Source organism: Vicugna pacos, chromosome 20 (genome assembly GCF_048564905.1).
Source record: "Vicugna pacos chromosome 20, VicPac4, whole genome shotgun sequence".
NCBI classification, from domain to species: Eukaryota; Metazoa; Chordata; class Mammalia; order Artiodactyla; family Camelidae; genus Vicugna; species Vicugna pacos.
In genome coordinates, this window is record NC_133006.1 from 11900853 (window position 1) to 11922157 (window position 21305).

Consider the following 21305-nt stretch of genomic DNA (forward strand, 5'->3'; position numbering starts at 1 on the left):
GTACACCAGTGGTTCTCAATTTTGTCTTCAGTTTAGAACCATGTGGGGACCTTTAAAGACACTCACACCTGAGTCCTACTCTATAAAAATTCTGGATAAGATCCTAGGCATCAGCATACATTTAAGAGACATCCGGTTAACTCTAAGCTACAGCCAGGGTTGAGGTAACAACTACACCAAGCTCCTTTCTAGAGATAGCTTAGTTTCTCGCAACTCCTCCTAGGGACCTACAGCCACATCCTGATGCTTTCTCTCATTCTTCTCATCTTCTTTCTATAGCCTGCAATCACCTTCACATTTCCAGTCAATACATTCTGCTATTTTCTAAGTCTACATATTCACAACCGCCTCATTATTATGCATGTCAACTATTCAACGAGCAATTGTCTGAATGTCACTTAAAAATTTTTTTTTCTCCGTTTCATTTTTTACTCCTCCTAGTAACTACCAGAAGCCAGGTGCTTCACACATACACATTGATTTTATGTTCTTGCACGGTTAACATTTGGCTAAAAGTCTGTTACATGTGTAGATAAATATAATAAATAAAGAATATTGTTAGCTACTCCTTAAGAGGTCAAGATTATTTTTAGGTTCAAGCTGGAGTGATATATTACAAATATCACAAAGTTCTTTGTAGAACATTAGAGCTAACTATTGTTTCTTTTTTGGTAAGCACATCAAATATAAAATACAATAGCATCCTTCCTACCACAGATCCTCACTCAGAGCCTAAGACTACAGACATGTCACAGATGAAAAGGCATTTGAGTTCAGCATCCTGAAAGGAGCCTTAACACACCAATCCTCATTTTCATTCCATACTAGTGTCAACTATTATACCAAGATTCTAGAGTACTTAGCACTTTAAAAGCATACTTTCAGCACTCATCTCCAAATCACTGTGTAACGTAAGGAACACTGATTTAGGAATCCATAGCCAGCAATATGAATTGGAAAATACACACCTTCTTATTATATTGCAATTTTCCAAAGTTTTTACTCTTTATAATGTAAGCTTTCCTTTCACCAACCCACAGGAGGAAGACAATGCTCCTAAAGAAAGATGTAAAGTAAATACTCCAAGACTTCTATTTCACACAGTATGTTGAATTATGTACCAAACCTACTATTCTGCAAACTTAGAACTCAATGTAAAGCAAAAATATCTTTCAAGAATGAGAAAAGAAAATATTTTCAAACAAAATGTGCTCCACCATTAAGGAAATCCTAAAATATATATATATATTTCAGGCAGAAAATATACATATATTTTAGGCAGAAAGCATGAAATGCAAACAGAAATGTGAATAAAGCAATGAATGTGAATAAATGCAACCACACACTGCCTGGGAATCAGCACTACAGACGGTGGTTGAAGCCATAAGTCTTTATATATACATGACTAACCGAAGAATCAAGAATAAGACAACAAAAGATCCAGCTCTGACAGTCCTTATGAATTTCTAATTCACTGAGTGACCGGGGGCCACGGGGGAAGCAGAAGGAGCTGGAGCTCACCTCCTCTCACAGACGCACCAAGGTCACAACCACCTGCAGAGTGACTATCAACAACAGAAAAAAAGACTGGAAACTACCGGAAAAGATCTTCTAGAGCTAAAAACTCAAAGAAGAAACCACGACAAGACTGGTAGGAGGAGCGGACTACAACAATCAGGTCCCACACCTGCGGTGGGGGGACGACCCACAAGCTGGAGAATAATTACACTGCAGAGCCCCTCCTGTGGGAGAGAGAGCCCCACGTCAGGCTCCCCAGCCCGGGGGTCTGGTACCAGGAAGAGGAGCCCTCAGTGTTGGGCTCTGAAGGCCACGCCACTGGGGCTTGATTACAAGAGCTCCATGGGACTGGGGGAAGCAGAATTTATGCTTAAGGGTTGTACAGAAAACCTCACACTCACTGGGGCCGAGGGCAAAAGCAGTTTTTGTATAGCAGCCTGGGCCAGACCTACCCGCTAGTCTTGAGGGTCTCCTGAGGGGGCGCAGGGTGGCTGTGGCTCACCTTGGAGACATACACACGGTGGCAGACACTCGGGCGTGTTCATCGGAATGAACTCTCCTTCCGGGAGGCTGACAACTTGCGTGGACATTAGCACTGACCCACCCAACAGCCTTCAGGCTCCAGTGCTGGGACGCCTCAGGCCAGACAGCTAGCTGGGCGGGGACATATCCCCACCCATCAGCATACAGACTGGCCAAACAATCTCTGACCTTGCAGCTGCCTCTAGATGTACTCCCAGCCACACGGCCCAGCCTGCCAGAGGGCTGAGCCCCAACTCCACCCATCAGTGGGCAAGCACCAGCTCCTCCCACCAGGAAGCCTGCACTAGCCTATAGGCAGCCTCACCCACCGGGGGCCAAACTCAGCTAGAAAGCCTCCACCCTGCAATCTGTGACACAAGTCCCAAACACAGGCCAGATTCACCCTGGGACCAGCTGGCCTTGAGCCCCTGGGTGAGGAGAGGGGACAGGGCTGGGATGCACGGGACATCTCTTAGAGAGGTCCACTTTTCCAATGTCAAGAAACATAACTAACATGCCACATACATAAAAATACAAGTAGACATTTAAACAACACGAGGCAGTGGACGAATACCTTCCAGACAAAGGAACAAGATAAAACCCCAGATGAAGAACTAAGTGATGTGGAGATAAGCAGTCTACCCAAGAAAGAGTTCAGAGTTACGACCACAAGGGTGATCAAAGATCTCAGGAGGAGAATGGATGAACAGAACAAGATGATAGAAGCTGTTAGCAAAGAGACAGAAAAAATAAAGAACCATCAAACAGAACTAAAGAATACAATAACTGGAACGAAAACTACACTGGAAGGAACCAATCGTAGACTAAACAAGGCAGAATGAATCAGTGAGCTGGAAGACAGAATAGTGGGACTCACTGCCAAAGAAAGGAAAAGAAAAGAAAAGAGAAGAAAAGAAAAAAAGGCAGAAAGAAAGAGAAAGAAAAGAAAAGAGAAGAGAAGAGAAGAGAAGAAAAGAAAAGAAAAGAAAAGAGAAGAAAAGAAAAAAAGGCAGAAAGAAAGAGAAAGAAAAGAAAAGAAAAGAAAAGAGAAGAGAAGAGAAGAGAAGAGAAGAGAAGAGAAGAAAAGTAAAGAAAGTAGTTTAAGAGACCTCTGGGACAACATAAAGCACACTAACATTCTCATTATAGGGGCCTCAGAAGGAGGAGAAAGAGAGGAAGGGCCTGAGGAAATATCTGAAGAGAAAACAGCTGAAAACTTCCCTAACCTGGGGAAGGAAAAAGTCACCCAAGTTCAAGAAGCACAGAGAGCCCCATACAAGATTAACCCAAAGAGGAGCACAGTAAGATATAATTAAAATGTCAAAAATTAAAGACAAAGAGATAATATTACAAGACAAGAAAAGCTAAAAGAATTCAGCATCACCAAACCTGCTTTACAACAAATGCTAAAGGAACTCCTCTAGGCAGGAAAGAAAAGGCCACAACCAGAAACAAGAAAATTACAAAATGGAAAAGCTCACGGGTAAAGGCAAACATACAGGAAAGGTAGGAAATCATTCTTGCACAAAAAAGAAAAATAAATCCAAACATAACACTAAAGAGAATCACCAAAGCACAAGCAAAGAGAACAAAAGAAAAGGAAGAAAAAGAACTACTAAAACAAATCAAAAGCAATTAACAAAATGGCAATAGGAACATATATATATTTTTAATTACCTTAAATGTAAACAGACTAATTACCTTAAATGTAAACAGTTCCAAGTGCACACGGAACATTCTCCAGGATAGATCATATGCTGGCCCACAAAGCAAGCCTCAGTAAATTTAAGGAAACTGAAATCACATCAACAATCATATCAACCAAAAGACACAGAATGGCTGAATGGATACAAAAACAAGACCCATATTATTTGCTACCTACAAGAGACTCACTTCAGATCTAGAAACACACACAGACTGAACGTGAGAGGACGTAAAAAGGTATTCCACCCAAACGGAAATCAAAAGAAAGCTGGGGTCACAATACTTACATCAGACACTAAAGACTTTAAAATAAAGACTGTTACAAGAGACAAAGGACACTACATAATGATCAAGGCATCAATTCAAGAAGATATAACAGTTGTAAATATATATGCACCCAACACAGAAGCACCTCAATATATAAGGCAACTGTTATCAGACCTAAAAGGAGAAACTGACAATAACACATTAGTGGAGGATCCTAACACCCCACTTACATCAGTGGACAGATCATCCAAGCAGAGTATCAATAAGGAAATATAAGACTTAAACGGCACATTAGACCAGATGGACTTAATTGAAATTTATAGAGAATTCCATACAAAAGCAGAATATCGTCTTCTCAAGTGCACATGGAACATTCTCCAGGATAGATCATATGCTAGCCCACAGAGCAAGCCTCAGTAAATTTAAGAAAATTGAAATCATATCAACCGTCATTTCCAACCACAATTCTATGAGATCAGGAAATCAACTACAACGAAAAAAACCACAAAAATCACAACACATGGAGGCTAAACAATATACTACTAAACAACCCATGGATCACTCAGGAAATCAAAAAATGCTTAGAGACAAATGAAAATGAAAATGCAATGATCCAAAACCCCAGGGACACAGCAAAAGCAGTTCTAAGAGGAAAGTTTATAGCGATACAAGCTTACCTCAGGAAACAAGAACTATCTCAAATTTCTAATTCACTGAATGAGTAAGTGAATTAATGATACTCCTGGGCTTTTGGGTAGGAACCAGCAGCAGCCACATGACCTTCTGGAAGAGACAAAGCCTTATTGCAGTCAGTAGAGCCCCACACCTTTTTCAGAGAGACAGGGTAAGAGTCACAATTCAATTCACTGGGGCTGAAACTCAAGAGAAATCAATCAACTGTACCCTCAAAATCTCTGTAGTCTCATGTATCAGTAGTGAATTCCCAGCACGTGACTACAGCTTTCCAGCAACAGTAACCTGCTGACCTTTAACGCCAGGCTAAAATCTGTGACAAACGCAGAGGCAAGAAAACCTCAAGGGAGGAATATCCACCAGCACAAATGATCCCTCCCATTCTGCTCATTAGTAAACCAGACTGCCATTAATGTATTAGTACTTACTCCTACTTGGAGGGGATTCATATCTGGTTACGTTCTGCTTATGAATGAACTGAAACATAAGAGGGCAGATCTTGACTTCTACAATTGCAGTAATAGAAACTCAAAAGAAATGCTCCTCAAGAAAAAGCAAGCACAGACTCACTGCCTCTACTATTAAAAATGTGCAACCAGGCTGGGCTTCAGCAGCCAATGACACATGTGGATGTGACTAGGGCCCTGGGGGAGGACGTGTACATAAGGTTACCACTGAAGTGATTTATTATAGGCCCACCAGAGCTTTTGTTTTATTCTCTCCTACACACCTATGCCTCTCCACCTAGCACTCCAAAATAAACATCAGTTCCTTCCTTTCTATCAAGCATATTTCATATCAAGGATGGGATGGGGCACCAAGAATGAAGTGAGTTACTGACAGGTATATCCAAGAAAATCTTCCCCCAAAGAGGACAAAAACTTGTGCTCTTAAGTAAAATGGGGAGATATAAAATGTAAAACGGGGAGATATAAAGAAACTTTCCATGCTGAACACAGATCAAGATAAAACTATGAAAGTGTATGACATTCAGGGTCAAGAATGTGGTTACTACATCTAGTGAATGAAAAAAGTAGAAGAAGATACCAAAAATGCAACTTGAAATCAGTTCGTGACAACATCAAATGCTGACCAGGACGTGAAGCAGCAAGAGCTTTCATTCCTTGTTGGTAGGAATGCAAAATGGTACAGACATTTTGGAAGACAACTTGCCAGTTTCTTACAAAACTAAACATACTCTTACCATATGAATTAGCAATTACATTCTTTGGTATTTACCCAAGTGAACTGAAAACTGATGTGCACAAGAAAAACCTGCACAAGGTTTACAGCAGCCTTATTCATAACTGCCAAAGCCTGGAAGCAACCAAAATGTCCTTCAGTAGGTAAATGGATAAACCCCGGTACAGCCAGACAGTGGAATATTAATCAATACTAAAAACAAATGAGCTATTATTAAGCCATGAACACACAGAGAAACCTTAAATGTATAGTACGAAGTGAAAGAAGACAATGTGAAAAAGCTACATATGACTATATGACATTCTGAAAAAAAGCAGAACTATGGAGAAAATAAAAAGATGAGGGGCTGTCAGGGGTGGGGGGAACAGAGGGATTAAACTGCAGAGCATTTAGGGAGGTCAGACCGTTCTGCATGATATGACAATTATACATTTGTCAAATTATACATTTGTCCAAACTCATTAAATGTACAATGCCAGGTGTGACCCCTAATGGAAACTGTAGACTTTGGGTGATAATGATGTGTCAGTGGAGGTGCACTGATGGTAACAAATGTACCACATGGTGCAGGATGCTGATCGCAGGGGAGGCTGTCCATGTGTGAGGGCAAGGAGAACATGGGAACTCTGTGCTTCCTGCTCAATTTTGCTGTGAATCTGAAACTTTTCTTAAAAAGTCTATTGAAAAAAAAAAAAGAATCTGGCAACAATGTGAAATAGAAGTCAGACAAGCGACTAGAATGAGAGAAATCAATTAGGAGAATACAGTTAACACTTTAAGCAAGAGACCTCAAAGACAGGCAGTAGAGAGAACACTGGCAGTAAAAACAAAAGCATTCTGAAACATTACTCAAGTTTTTGCAAATATATATAACCTCATCTACTAGATACAACCACTGCAGATCTTCCTGTACAAAGATAAGGAAGTATTAACAATAACAAAACAAATAACGCTTTTAAACAAAACTCCTATGGTATCTTGGAATGTCTTTCCAAGTTTACATGACAAATACATGCAGTGGAAATTAAATAATACATAATAAGTCACTTCCATGTTTTAAGCAAGAATTCACTCTTATGCCTAAGAAAAAACTGTATTTCAACTGGAACACTACAAAAATGACAAAAGTATAACTGTTTAATACTTCGTTTTCTTACACAATATTTGAAATAACTATGATTAAATACGACATCCTTACTGAGGTGATGATTTAACTTTTTCATGAATGTAAACTGGTATCAGTTTGAGTAAAATCTTAATTTCCTATTGATCTTGACAAACTACTCCCTCTGAGAAAACCATAAGCATTACAAAGGAAATAATGAACATTTGTTAAAATCAGAGTACATGACTCAGTGTAGAGACAGTTTTTCCTTACAATGACAATGAAACGAATAATTATTCTTCTGAAAGTGGAAGAATTCGCCTCACCTTTTTCTTCAGGCTTTATAGGAAAATACTTCTTCTCTGTACCTATCAGCTCAGCCTTTGGAGCTGAGGGAAAAAAAACAAAGTTAATAAAGTCTTTAAAAAAAAATAGCTTTAGAGCACAAAGATAATCATACTACTAAAAAGCAAAGGTTTAAAAAACAACATCAGATGAAAACATGGTTTAACAGTATGAACAATACACCAGAATCACTGGGCTCAATAACGAACCCTACACCTGCCACTATCATCTTGAGGAAGTGATGGCTCCGTGGTCTCAGTTCCTTCTTTATCAAACAAAGGCGTTCACATCCTCTACAATATCCAGTAGAACATTCTGTGATGGATGTATTCTGTTTTTGTGTGGCCCAATACTTACTATTGAGACTTCAAATGCTGCTACTGCGACTATGAAATTAACTTTTTAATTTTAATTAATTTTAAAAGCCCAGCATGACTAGTGGTTTATAAGTCTCCAATACCAACTTCCATAAAAATTACTTTTAACTTATGCTTTCCTTGCTCTGGGATAAGGTTAGCAAATACAAACCTGAAACTACAGAAGAGGGAAGAACCTGCATTATTCTAAAAAAGTGCAAATATTTTACAGAAAAAAAAAAATTTGACCACACATTTAAAAATCAGAAATTGGGGGCTAGAACTTATAGAAATAGACAAAGATGCCTGAAAACTGACACACTGTAATTGACTATACTTCAGTAAGAAAAGGAAGAAAGAAAGAAAGAAAGAAAGAAAGAAAGAAAGAAAGAAAGAAAGAAAGAAAGAAAGAAAGAAAGAAAGAAAGAAAGAAAGAAAGAAAGAAAGAAAGAAAGAAAGAAAGAAAGAAAGAAAGAAAGAAAGAAAGAAAGAAAGAAAGAAAGAAAGAAAGAAAGAAAGAAAGAAAGAAAGAAAGAAAGAAAGAAAGAAAGAAAGAAAGAAAGAAAGAAAGAAAGAAAGAAAGAAAGAAAAAGAAAGAAAGAAAGGAAGGAAGGAAGAAAGGAAGGAGGGAGGAAGGGAGGAAGGGAGGAAGGCAGGAAGGGAGGAAGGGAGGGGGAGGGAGGGACGGAGGGAGGGAGGGACGGGAAGGAAGGAAGGAAGGAAGGAAGGAAGGAGGGAAGGAAGGAAGGAAGCAAGCAAGCAAGAGAGATTACAAAACTTCTGGAAAACTTTTCTAGGTATAACATCATTTATTCAACTGTTTAAAAAGAAGTAACAAAACTTCTCTTTGCTTAAGCCTTATCACACACTCTAAAAGAAGAGCACATAAATAATCAGTATTTGTCTGAGACATTAAAAAAATGGAGTGCATCTCAAAAGGTAGAATGACTTCTTAGCTAGGTAAATATATTTTCTATACAGATTTAAGCTTAGTCAATTTTCTTAACCCGAAATGTGATATAACAGAAATATCCAAGTTGTTTTCTAAGATTCCTATTTTATAGTTTGTACTTAAAAAAATACTGACAATATTAATACATATGAACGCTCAATTTTCATATATTTAAAAAAATTGATACATAGCACCATAATATTTGATTTTTGCTTAAAGAAAATCAATGGTTTATAGAAGACCCAGTTTCACTATTTTAGAACTTAAAATATGAAAAATAGCAAACTGAATAATCTGTCTCTTACATACCTGGACCCTTAGCAGGTGGTGGTGGTTTCTTTGGTTTCTATTAAAATAATAATAGTGAAAACAGTAAAACATTTACATATTAAATATTTATAATTAAATTCTGATTGTAAATAATCTTAAATTATGTAAACATCTCTCCTCATCCCATCTCTGACAAAAATTATAAAATGATAAAATAAAAATTATAAAATAAGATCCAAACAACCCCACAAAAGATCAGAGACCAAACACGTATTCTATTAGAACAAACGTCTTCTTGATCAAAACTCAAACATTTCAGAAATTATCACTGAGTTAGATAAACTTTAAAAAATCTTGATGAGCAAAAATGTTCTGTTCTGCCTCCACTATTTTAAGATTCCTATGCACCATTTTACCCCTGTTTAACAGCTGAGGGTTTTTTGTTGTTGTTGTGGGGGAGAGAGGAAGGTAGCAGGGAAAGGGAGAGAGACTGTGTTTAAAAAGAAAAAGATGGAGTAGCTAATAAATATATCTAACTTTCACTCTTCAGAACTCTCAAAGAGAAGATTAAAAGCAAAGGTCTGTTTTTCCTCAATTTATTAAAATTCTCTCGGGTTTATAAGCATTCATTCATTTCAGCCTTAATTTAATGCCTTAAAAAACTTGAGACACATTTCTAAGTATGTGAATTTGGTTTTTCCAAATTAAAAATAACTGATAATCAGTACTGCATAAACACCTAATAAAAGCAGAAAAAAAAAGTTCACTAAAATGAGTATAAAAATAAAGCACACTGAACGTTGCTGAATCAATGCTGAGTGAAATCTAGCAACGGAAGGGTCTCAGACAGCATAAGCCTTCACACATTATCCTCTAGTAATTTATTCTAAATGAAAGACTGCAAAGGTTAGAGATTTCTGCATTGGCTTAAATCAAATATGGCAGACTGTCTTGCTGTAGTGTCTCTGTTTTCTGTAAAATTCTCTTTCCCTCTAATTTAAAAACTTAATCAGATTCATCCCTCCACAGGCAAAAAAAAAAAAAATCAAGTTGTAGAAAAGCAAAAGATCGCTGACGAACAATTCAGTCTCACTTTATTAACTGTGAGAGGTGGGACAGACACATTAAATACTGTCAAGAGGTAAAGCCTTCTCCTCGCCCTCCCAAAAATGCAGTGACAGAATAGTAGTAAGATCAATAGTACCTTAAAACAAAATTTTTCAACAAAATTAAATAAAAGTACAATTTCTTACAACTGAAGTATTAATCTGTTTATAACAGTATGATCAGCCTTTTTTTCTTTTAACTATAATAAAGTAATAAAATTTAAGGTTACTTTTTAGTCAGAGGAGAAGAAAAACAGAAATAAAGCACAAAACTGATATACTGGTTTGCTTTACCACACTCCAAACAACTTTCATTTGATTACATAAATCTGAAACCTCCTCAAAAAATTATTCAGTAACCACGCAAAAAAACTTGTTTTTTTAAGCAATACTGGCAAGAGGTTTTTTGGGCTTTTTTAAAATTATTATCAGCAGTGAACAAGAAAAGCTTACAGGAAAGTCCTTATCCAGTTCATTTATCTGAACAGCAAAATTGTCTGGAAATACTCCTTCTTTACCATTAAGTTCACCCTTCCACCAGCCAGGTTCCCCAGTCTCCTACAATGCAAGATGAAGAATAATTAAAATAGGGGTTACCTTTAAATAAGAAAAAAGTTAGCAACAAAATAGGAAAATACTGAGTTCCATTATTTTTACAAGGAAAAATAAAAGCTTTCAACAGTTTAGATTTTTTTCAAAATTGTAGAATAGATAAACAAGATTATACTGTATAGCACAGGGAAATACATACAAGATCTTATGGTAGCTCACAGAGAAAAAAATGTGACAATGAATATATATATGTTCATGTATAACTGAAAAATTGAGCTCTACACTGGAATTTGATGCAACATTGTAAAATGATTATCAATCAATAAAAAATGTTAAAAAAAAAAACCTTCAACAGGATGTGACGTCCTCCTAAAAAAATATTCCCCACATAATACTTCAAGTAGTAGTAAGTTTCAATTTTTAGTAAGTCAAATAATTTAAAAATTCAGTTTACAAGGATAAGAACTTCTCAGGGGGAGAGGAGAAAGGAAAAAAGGAAAGGAAGTGGAAGAGGAAAGCAGAGAGAGAACATAAATTTCCAAACTATATCTTAACATTCTTTTCAACACATAATACACCAAAAACTAATCACATTATTTATTTGTTTTAGAAATTAAGAGTCTTCTACAACTCCTTCCAAACACCACACACCCTTCTACGAGAAATTAGGTGTTACCAGTCCTACCTGCATGTATATGAAAAATTAACATACACTGGGGGGACAGGTCAGGATGGCAGAGAAGGCAAACCCTGGGCTCACCTTCTCCAAAGTTACAGCTATTTACAATACAGCAGCCACCAACGAGAATGACTAGAAGAAAAGATTTTCCACAATTAAAGACACAAAGAAGGAGCCCCAGTGAGATGGGCTGGTGCGGCAGAGACACAGTCTAGTCAAGACCCCCACCCCTGGGGAGGCGATGCACAAATGGCAGGACGACCACCACTGCAGAGGCTCTCCCGAACGAGTAAGAGGTCAGCGCCCACACCGGGGTCTGCAGCCCGGGGTTGCTGCCCGGGGTGGGGCTGGGTCCCTGCGCAGGCTGGCTGCACCAGAGCTGGACAGCGGTAGGAAACAGAGACTCCGCTTTTAGAGAATAACAGACACAAAATCCCACATACTCCAAGACCCAGGACAGCGGCATTAATTTGAAAAGAGCCTGGGTCAGACCCACCTGCTGATCTTGGAGAGCCTACCGGAGAGGCAAGAGGCAACCAGGACTCCCTTGGGGTCATGGAAGCTGGTAGCAGACATTTGTGCCTATTATACCATGAGAACGCTGGTGGTGGCAAATGCTATTTTGGAATCCTCTCTCTAGCCTATTAGCACTGAGGGCATATACACACCCATCAGCCGGTTAATTCCAGTCTCAGCACCCCCAGAGCTAAGCAGCCAGTCTGCACAGGGCCCCAGCCCCACCCACCAGTGGGCTAGCATCAGCCCCACCCCGCTCTCCAGGCCTGCAACCAGTACTCTGGGTGCCAGTCTTGCCCACCACTGGGCTGGCCCCAGCACTGGGATCCCCCAGGCCCTGCAGCAATCTTTGTGGAAGAATTACTATTGTTAAAATGACCATAATCCCTGAGGCAATCTACAGATTCGATGCAATCCCTAACAAATATCAATGACATTTTTTGACAGAACTAGAATAAAAAATTCCAAAATTTGCATGGAAACACAAAGGACCTTAAACAGTCAAAACAAAGAAAGTTTCTCTTCTTGAGAAAGAAGAACAATGCTGCAGGTAGCACGCTCCCTGATTCTGAACTATACTATAAAGCTGGAGTAATCAAAACACTATGGCACCGGCAAAAAACACATACACAGATTAACGGAACAGAACAGAGAGCCCGGAAATAGACTTACACTTGTATGGCCAGTGAATCTACAACAAAGGCAAGAATACACACAATGGGAAAAAGACAGTCTCTTCAATAAATGGTGTTGGGAAAACTAGACAACTACACACAGAAGAATCACACACAGAAGAATCAAACTGGACTTTCTCACACCATCTACAAAAATAAACTCAAAAATGAATTAAAGACTTACATACATGTGAGGCCGGAAACCATAAAACTCTTAGAAGAAAACATAGGCAGTATGCTCTTTGACATTGGTCTTAGCAGTATTTTTTTTGGATAGATCTCCTACCCAAAAGGAAATGAAAGCAAAAATAAACAAACGGGACTACATCAAACTAAGAAGGTTTTGCACAGTGAAGGAAGCCATCAACAAAATCAGAAGGCAGCCTGACGAATAGGAGAAGATATTTATAAACAACGTATCCCATAAGGGGTTAATAATCAAAATACACAAAGAACTCATACAACTCAGTATCAAAACGCTAACAACCCAATTAAATAGTGAGCAGAGGATCTGAACAGACATTTTTCCCAAGGAGACATACAGATGGCCAACAGACCCATGAATAGATGTCCAACAGCACTAATCATTAGGGAAATGCAAATCAAAACCACAATGAGGTAACACCTCACACCATTCAGAATGACTGCCTAAAAAGACAACAAACAACAAGGATTGGCGAGGATTTGGAGAAAAGGGAACCCTCGTGCACTCTTGGTAGGAATGTAAAACTGCTACAGCTGCTATGGAAAACAGTATGGAGACTCTGCAAAAAAATAAGACTAGAACTATCATATATAATCCAGCAATTTCACTTCTTGGTATTTTTCCAAAACCAAAAACACCAATTTGAAAAGATATATGCACCCCTATGTTCACTGCAGAATTTCTAACAATAGCCCAGATATGTAAGCAACCTAAAGTGTCTATCCGTAGATGAATAAAGAAGGTGTGTGTGTGTGTGTGTGTGTGTGTGCGCGTGTGTGTGATGGAATATTACTCTGCCAAAAAATGAATAAAATCTTGCCTTGTGACAACATGCATGAACCTCAATGGTATTATGCTAGTGAAATAAGTCAGACAAAGACAAATATCATAAAATCTCACTTACATGTGGAATCTAAAAAACCAAAGAGATGAACAAACAGAACAGAACAGAAACAGACTCACAAAGAACCAGTGGTCGCCAGAGGGGGAGGGGGTGGGGGAATGAGCGAAAGAGGTAAGCGAAATTAAAAGGTACAAATTTCAAGTTACAAAATAAATGAGTCACAGGGATCAAATACATAACATGGGAAATATAGTCAATAATATTGTAAAAACTGTGTATGGTGACAGATGGTAACTAGAACATCAGTGGTAACTAGAAAAAACAGTGTATGGAAATATCCAATCACTATGCTGTGCACCTGGAACTAACATAGTGTTGTAGGTCAACTATACTTCAATTAAAAAAAAATATTTTAAATTACACACTGAACAATCTGTTAAGGCAATTTAAAACAATGGAAGAAATTTCTAAAATCACTTTAAAGGGTTATAGCAAAAACAAATATTTATAATATTCCTATATTAGAAATAGTTACTACAGGATTCTGCCCACACCCCAATAATTAAGGTTCTTTTTCCTTAATTCAAGTTATAAAACTACCTCAATTCTTTGAAATAGCTGCACATTTTCCACAGTATAACATTTCATAACCACTTACTTATCAATGGACATTCATTGTTCCCCTATTTTTCTTCTTTTTTAATTACAAACAATGCAACGAACATTAGATGGGAAAAAATGGTATAAGGTAAAATAGGAAATGAGAACAGAAACATGGGGGTTAGAGAAAAAACACAACATGATGGTAAAAATAATTTCCAATACCGATCAATTATAACAAAGACAGACAACAGAAGTTGGCTCAAAACAACATTTCTGATCATTTACTATGTGCCAGGTTCTCAGGTCACAGAAATAAACAAGACAAAGTCCCAGTCCTTCTAGAGCTTACATTCTAGTAAGACTACTGGAAAATATTTCTATGAATAAAAGAAGTGATTCACTGAAAAACTGAGAAGTATCTTACCTTACTTAGCAAATGGATTATCTCTCCCTCTTTGAAAGTGAGTTCATCTTCGTTAGTTCCTTCATAGGCAAATAACGTTCTACAATACTCCTTAGCTAAAACAAAGAATGTAAATAATGGGGCTTATATAAATTCGCTCTTTCAGCAAATACTTACTAAGCCTCTATTTTGTCTAAAGAAACGTACACTAGAAGCTTTCACAGATGACTTTAATAATTTGGCCAATACTACATGTTGAATTAAGCAACAATTTCATTAATCATTCATTCACTAGTTACCACATGCCTACTATGTTCTAGTTACAGTTCTAACTGTAGTAGATACATCAGTGAACAAAGCATACAAAACTTCTTGACCTCATGGTGCTTACATCATGGATTTAATTCTCTGATGAAGTAGTGCAATGTAACAAATGTCTTCAAAAAAATCTAGTAATACATTCGAGCATGCTTCACTCCTAGTATGGAAATTTCATTCAAAAACTTACCTTTAAGTTTGCCTTCAGTGTCTGTTTTTGTTGTCTCCATACTCTGAGTTTTGGGTCCCAGTGACTGTGTGATTAAGGGCTAGAACAGAAAGGATGGCATCAACTATATTAAGTTAGAATAAAGCTAGTAATGTTCAACAAAATTTCCATTAACAGTTACCTAGCTCTCCCTATGGTGCGTACAGCCGGGTCAGTAATGTGACTGAACACCCTGCCATGGAAAAGATCAGTATCTGAGATGCTACTTAAATGACAGCCCAGAACTTCCAGTTTTTAAAACTATCTTCAAGATAATAAACATACTCTGATTTATCCATAATTCTGTGATTTATTTTCTAAAGTAAATAATAATAGTATTTGAAAATTTACTATGAACCAATTTCTGACCTAATAATAAGTACTTTCCACACATTATAACTTAATTCTCAGAACAACCTGCATGAAGTACGCACTAGCCTCTTGTTACAGGTTAGGACGCAGTTAAGCCACCTGCCCACAATGCAAAGTAATTTAGTAATGGAGCCCAGATTTGAACCAAGAAAGTCTGACTCCAAAAGTGGCCTCTTAGACAGCACTAAACTTCCTTACAATGAGACAGAGATGAAAAGAAAGTCTTTCTACTTCATTGCTGCTATTGGAATGAAAACATTTAGGTGATGTCACAATTCTTGTAACTATAGGGTCTAGTAGGCAATTGTCCACTGTAACTGCCTACAGTAAGTCCACCTTGTACTAGTGTTTCCTGGAGCCCTCTCTGCAGAAGTAACACTCCATTTGACCTTAGATTTCATTAGTTAAAAATCTGAACATCCTGTTAACTTACCGTGTGTTCTGTTTTTATCTTTTAAGATACTCACTTTAATTTAACCATCATATCTTCCAATCTGGTGTCACCTACAAACATAGCAAATGTGCCCCTACTTTACCAATTCCTAGGTCAGCGATCAAACAAGCCTTGCAAGGCCACCATACAGGGTAACCCTGAGACTAGACTCACTAACAACAACTCTTCAGTGGACATTAAAAATGGCAAATGAGAGGTTACCGGTGTGATTGTTAATCAGATAAAGTTATTCAGGATAATCATGAACCTTAGAGTTAGAAAGGGACCCCAGATCATCTGCCTTATGTCCCTCTTAATGCAGACACTGCTTCTAAACATGCCTAGCTGCTACATGACTACACAGCACCATTCCAAAAACAAGAACTCTAACCTGCTTCCTTTAAAACCAAGAATTAATTAGGCCCATAATCCTACTGCCAGAAAACCACAGAGCTAGAAGGCAGCAGGACAGAAAGCACAAGTTCTGTTCCCTGAACCCAAATTATTATTACATGAGAAAACATGTAACAAACTGGGGGGGGGGGGGTTAAAACTAACCATTTTAGGAGAAAATTTTAGAATAGAATGCACCAACCAGAACAGTTTAAGTGAAATGTAACTAAGAAAGGCAAGTAAACACTAAAATATCTTAAAATTTTAAGAGTTAAATAAAGACATACAAATGAGAGCTACCAGGGAAATGGTGCTCTAAAAATCAAGGGAGAGGCCTCTTATCTGAAATAATCTCAATCTAATCTCCAAGGCAGTAACCCCAGGAACAAGAGACTTGAAATAAATGTTCTAAAGACTGTAGCTACTTCCCTCACAACATAAAAACTTAAGGGTTTATTTTAAAATCTCTTATTAGACCTTATAATTTATGATACATTCATTTTCACTTACTTCACAATGCCAGTGACATGCTAGTGGAAAATAAAGTTCTTCATACATTTAGGGCTATCAATTCATAGATTTCACCACTACCGACAGAGGGCCAGGAGTAGGGACTACTCAACTGAACATCTCACTGTGAACCTATTTTAAAATGGCCCATTTCAGGTCTACTTCAAATTAAAAGAAAAAAACATATAATTTTAACTTTTTTAAAAGGAAAAAAAAAACTTGCCTTTTCTGTTTTTACACAATGATAACTCTGAAGTTTCCACTAAGAAAAGTGTGTGTTAAATTTACCAAAAAGAAAACGCAATTTTATAAAGGATCAAACGTCAAAGTAAGTCACTTAAACGTGAAGACACTCTTCTCATTCATAATCTCATAATCTATTACTGGCAATCTCAGAAAAGAAAAGGTTACAGAGCTGTAAACTCACTTTTACATTTTAAAAAGTGCTTAATGAGAGAATGCATGGCGTTCGTCTAAGGAAAGCTCATCACGCCTACCTTTTCCGGTTTCTTCTCTTCTGTTTCACTACTGGACGTTCTTGTTCTAAGTTTCACTGAGCCTTCCTTAAAAATATCTCCAAATCCAACTCCTCGGATTTTCTTTGGCTGGGTGACTGATCCAGGTGCAGCTTCATTCCCATTTCCCGGAGAGGGTGAAGGTGAGGTAGACCCAGTCAAAACGGTTTCTGAAAGAATAGTTTGTTTTTAAAGAATGACACTTAAAATCACAAAAACCTTGATATTCCCGTTTCATAGGGTTTATACTCTATACCTAATAAAAAATGGTAGAATAAAAATAATACAGTAGTTGAGTACCAAAATATCCCAAAGAGTAAGAAGTACTTTATACTGGATTTTTTTTTTTGCAATGTTGTTTAAAACAACTTAAAGTATTTCTAATTAGTAAATTGGTCATCAGAAAGCCAGGAAATCACAGTATACCAGATCCTTAAGAAGAGCATATCAAAATTTACAGCTCTTGAACAAAGATGATATGATGGAAGACAGAAACATTAAAGAGATAAAGTTAATCATTTAAAAAGGTTGTATGATCCAAACTGATCAAAATTAGAGTTTCTGAATATAAAAAATGGTAATATTAGCAAATTTTTATTTTAAAAAATCAACAGCTCAAGACTTATCAGTTTAACTTGGGGATGAAGTAATTTATAATCTAAGAAAAAAGTTCTAGAGAAAATCATCCAAGAAAATTTTGGAAACATCTCAGAATGAGGGTTGAGGCGTAGAGAAAAATACATGATTTCAGTTCATTGAATTAAGGAGTCTGTTGAAGTTTAACAGTTAAGAACAACCGGGGCAATCACAAAAATGGTAATTACTATTTATTCAGAGTTTAATCTGTGCCAGCGACTTGTTAAGCCCTGTATATGAACTATATCTAATTTACATAATCACCCACAGGCTTAACATTAAACACTATTACTCCTCATTTTCAAAATAAGCAAAATAGACAAAGAGTTGTTAAGACCTTTCCCAAGTCCATACAGGTAGAAAGTAACAAAGCCAACATTTGCATGGAATTCTAGTTGACCCCAAAACCAGTCTTGAACATTTTAACATAACGACTCAAACAACAAAAGCCTCTAATCACACATTTAAAACTATCTGAGAAGTAGTTAGTAGAAACAACTTCTATGAACTTAGGAAATGTAATGCTAACAAGTACAGTCACCTACCCTAACTACTTTCAACATGAGCTTAAACCACATATATTTCTGGTGATATATTTTTAAATCAATTTCATTCAGAGAATGTTTACATACAATAAAGTGAATCCACTTTAAATGGACATTACAGTAATTTTTGACAAATGTGCCCCTATGCACCATGTAACCACAATAATCAAGATACAGAATATCTCTGTTACCGCAGAGAGGACACTTAAACACTATCTCGGTAGATCCTTCTTCCTATACTCAAATCTCAAGGAACTTCTGACCTTCATTCTGTCAGTATAGATATGTCCTTTTCAAGAGTTTAAATAAATTAAACACACAACACAGAAATCCCTTGTGTCTGCTTCTTCAGCTAAGTATAATATGTGTAAGATTCATCCACACTGTTCCCTGCATCCATACTTCACTCCCTTTTCCCGCTGATTGGTGTTCGATCCTACAGATACATCACTATTTATCTACCATTAAGAATGTTAGCTGGTTCTTTGTAGATAAACTTTATCCAATTTAGAAAGTTCCCTTCTGTTGCTATTACAGAGAGTTTTTATCAAAAGTAAGTGTTGAGGATGTAAAATTCTTTCTGCATCTACTGAGATGACCATACGGTTTTTCTCCTTTATAAACTTTTTAATGTTCGATTACACTAACTTTTTAAAGCATAGGATAAACCCCATTAGTCATAATGTGTTAACCCTTACATATTTTGCTAGATTTGATGTGCTAATTACTCTGTTCAGGATTTCTGTGTTTATGTTCCTGAGATAAAGGTCTGTAGTTCCTTTTTTTAATGACTTCATCAGATTTTGATATCAAAGTCATACAGACCTAAGAAATCTGAAAGAATCCGTGTATGATTAAATGCCTGGCAGAATTCACTAGTGCAACCACACAGGGAATGTTCTTTGTGTAAAAATTTTGATAATGAATTTTCAGAAACTATTCAGTTTCTATTCCTTCTATGTTTTGGTAAGTTGTACTTTTCAAGGAATTTGTACCTCTCATCTAAGCTGTCAAATTTATAGGCATATTTCCTTACTATCCTTTCTCTGTATGATCTGTAGTGATACTTTCATTCATGGCTGATTATCAGTAATATTTCTCTTTTTCTTTGATCAGTCTTGTCAGAGTTTATCAATATTTTATCTTTATGAAACACTCCACCGTTGAACGTGCTGACTTTCTAGACTGCTGGTTTGTTTTTAGTTTCATGGGTTTTTGCGTATTTCCTTCCTTCTAATTATTTCAGGTTTGATTTGCTCTTCTTTTACTAGTTTAAGATAAAAATTTAGACGACCGAGTTTGTACTGTCTTTTCTAGTATAAGCATTTAAAACTATAAATTTATGTACAGGTACTACTTTAACCTGTATCTCACAAATTTGGATATGATGTGTTTCCTTTTTATTCATTTCAAAATTCATTCAAATTTCCCTCAATAACTTCTTCTTTTATTCACAGGTTATTTAGTGTTGTTCAATTTCCAAATATTCCAAATATATTCCTCAATCTCTTTCTGATACTAAAACAATTCCACTGTGGTCATAAAACCTACTCTGCATGACTTCAAATCTTTTAAATTCACTGAGACTTGTTTGGTGCCCAAGCATAGGGTCTACCTGGTAAATATTCCATGTACTCTTCAAAAGAATGTGCATTCTATTCTTGGGTTAATGATTGTATAGGGTCAATAAGGTCAACTTAGTTGATATTATTCAATTCAAGTCTTCCAAGAACTTACTGATATTTTTGTTCACTAACTTTACTGATTACTGAGAGAAGCATGTTTGGTTCTACTTGTGGATTTGTCTGTTTCTTTCAGTTCTGGCAGTTCCATCTCATGGATTTTGACCTTCTGGTATTGGGTTACGCATACTTAACACTGTTAAATAATTTTTATGAACGGACTTCATCATTATGAAATGTTCCCTTTATATCTCTGACAATGTTTCTTTTCCTAACATGTACTCTGATACTAATGTAATCATTCTAAACTTCTTACACTCTGCAGAGATATCCTTTTTCATTCTTCTTTTAACCTATGTCTTAATATTTAAAGTGAGTTTTTAGTGGACAGCATATTATCATTCAATTGGCCTTTGGAGTTTTTAGATCATTTAATGTTAACAGAATCACTGATGTGGTTATGCTTAAATCCATAATCTTGCTATTTTTTTCCTATTTACCCATTTGACCTCTGTCCCTTTTTTCTTTTTCACTTTTTTTCTTTTTTTTGATTAAACAACATTTATTTTCTCAGCTTTGGATGCAGGCAACCCAAGATGGGAGTGCCAGCATGGCTGGGTTCTGGTGAGATGGCTCATCCTGGCCTGCAGGTAGCTGTGTTCTCACTGTGTCCTCACACGGCCTTTCCTCAATGTGTGCATGTGGAGGGAGAGTGGGCTCCAGTGTCTCCTCTTATTTCCTTTTTTTTGGGGTGGGCGGGTGGTATAATGACATGTAACACTGTATTAGTTTCAGGCGCCTAACATGACTCAATTAGTCTCCTCAAAATTCTGACCTCTTCGCTTTGCACCTCATTCTTCACATCTCCCCTTTCTTACAGAAGAAATTAAAAGACCATCTTGCCCACAGCTTCCAGGCACTAACTCTGAGGTATCTCCAATAAATTGAGATTAATCTGATATCTATTCCGTAAATCTCATTTCCTCCCACCTTCTGGGTAAATCCTGTTCTGCTAATCAATTCCATTCTTCTGCACTTGCACCTTCAGCTTCTCCCTCTTCACTTGTCCTCTGCCATTAGCATCTGAAAACGATCAAGACTTTCCCTTCTTTAAAAAAAAAAAAAAAAAAAGAAGGAAAACATTCTGGAGTCTGTGCTGTCCTCAACTGCTGCACT

At 37.0% G+C, this 21305-nt stretch overlaps 1 protein-coding gene across 1 annotated transcript in view; it reads right to left on the reverse strand.

The window, feature by feature from the left end:
• The window catches only part of CD2AP (CD2 associated protein), a 90939-nt gene that overhangs the window by 21157 nt on the left and 48477 nt on the right, over positions 1-21305 (reverse strand). Inside the window, exons 6-11 of the mRNA XM_006201929.4 lie at positions 17249-17436; positions 15026-15104; positions 14539-14633; positions 10495-10599; positions 8975-9011; positions 7339-7401 (exon numbers count right to left, since the gene is read on the reverse strand). Of these exons, the coding sequence (XP_006201991.2) occupies positions 7339-7401; positions 8975-9011; positions 10495-10599; positions 14539-14633; positions 15026-15104; positions 17249-17436 (567 nt within the window). The remainder of the gene's footprint in view (positions 1-7338; positions 7402-8974; positions 9012-10494; positions 10600-14538; positions 14634-15025; positions 15105-17248; positions 17437-21305) is intronic.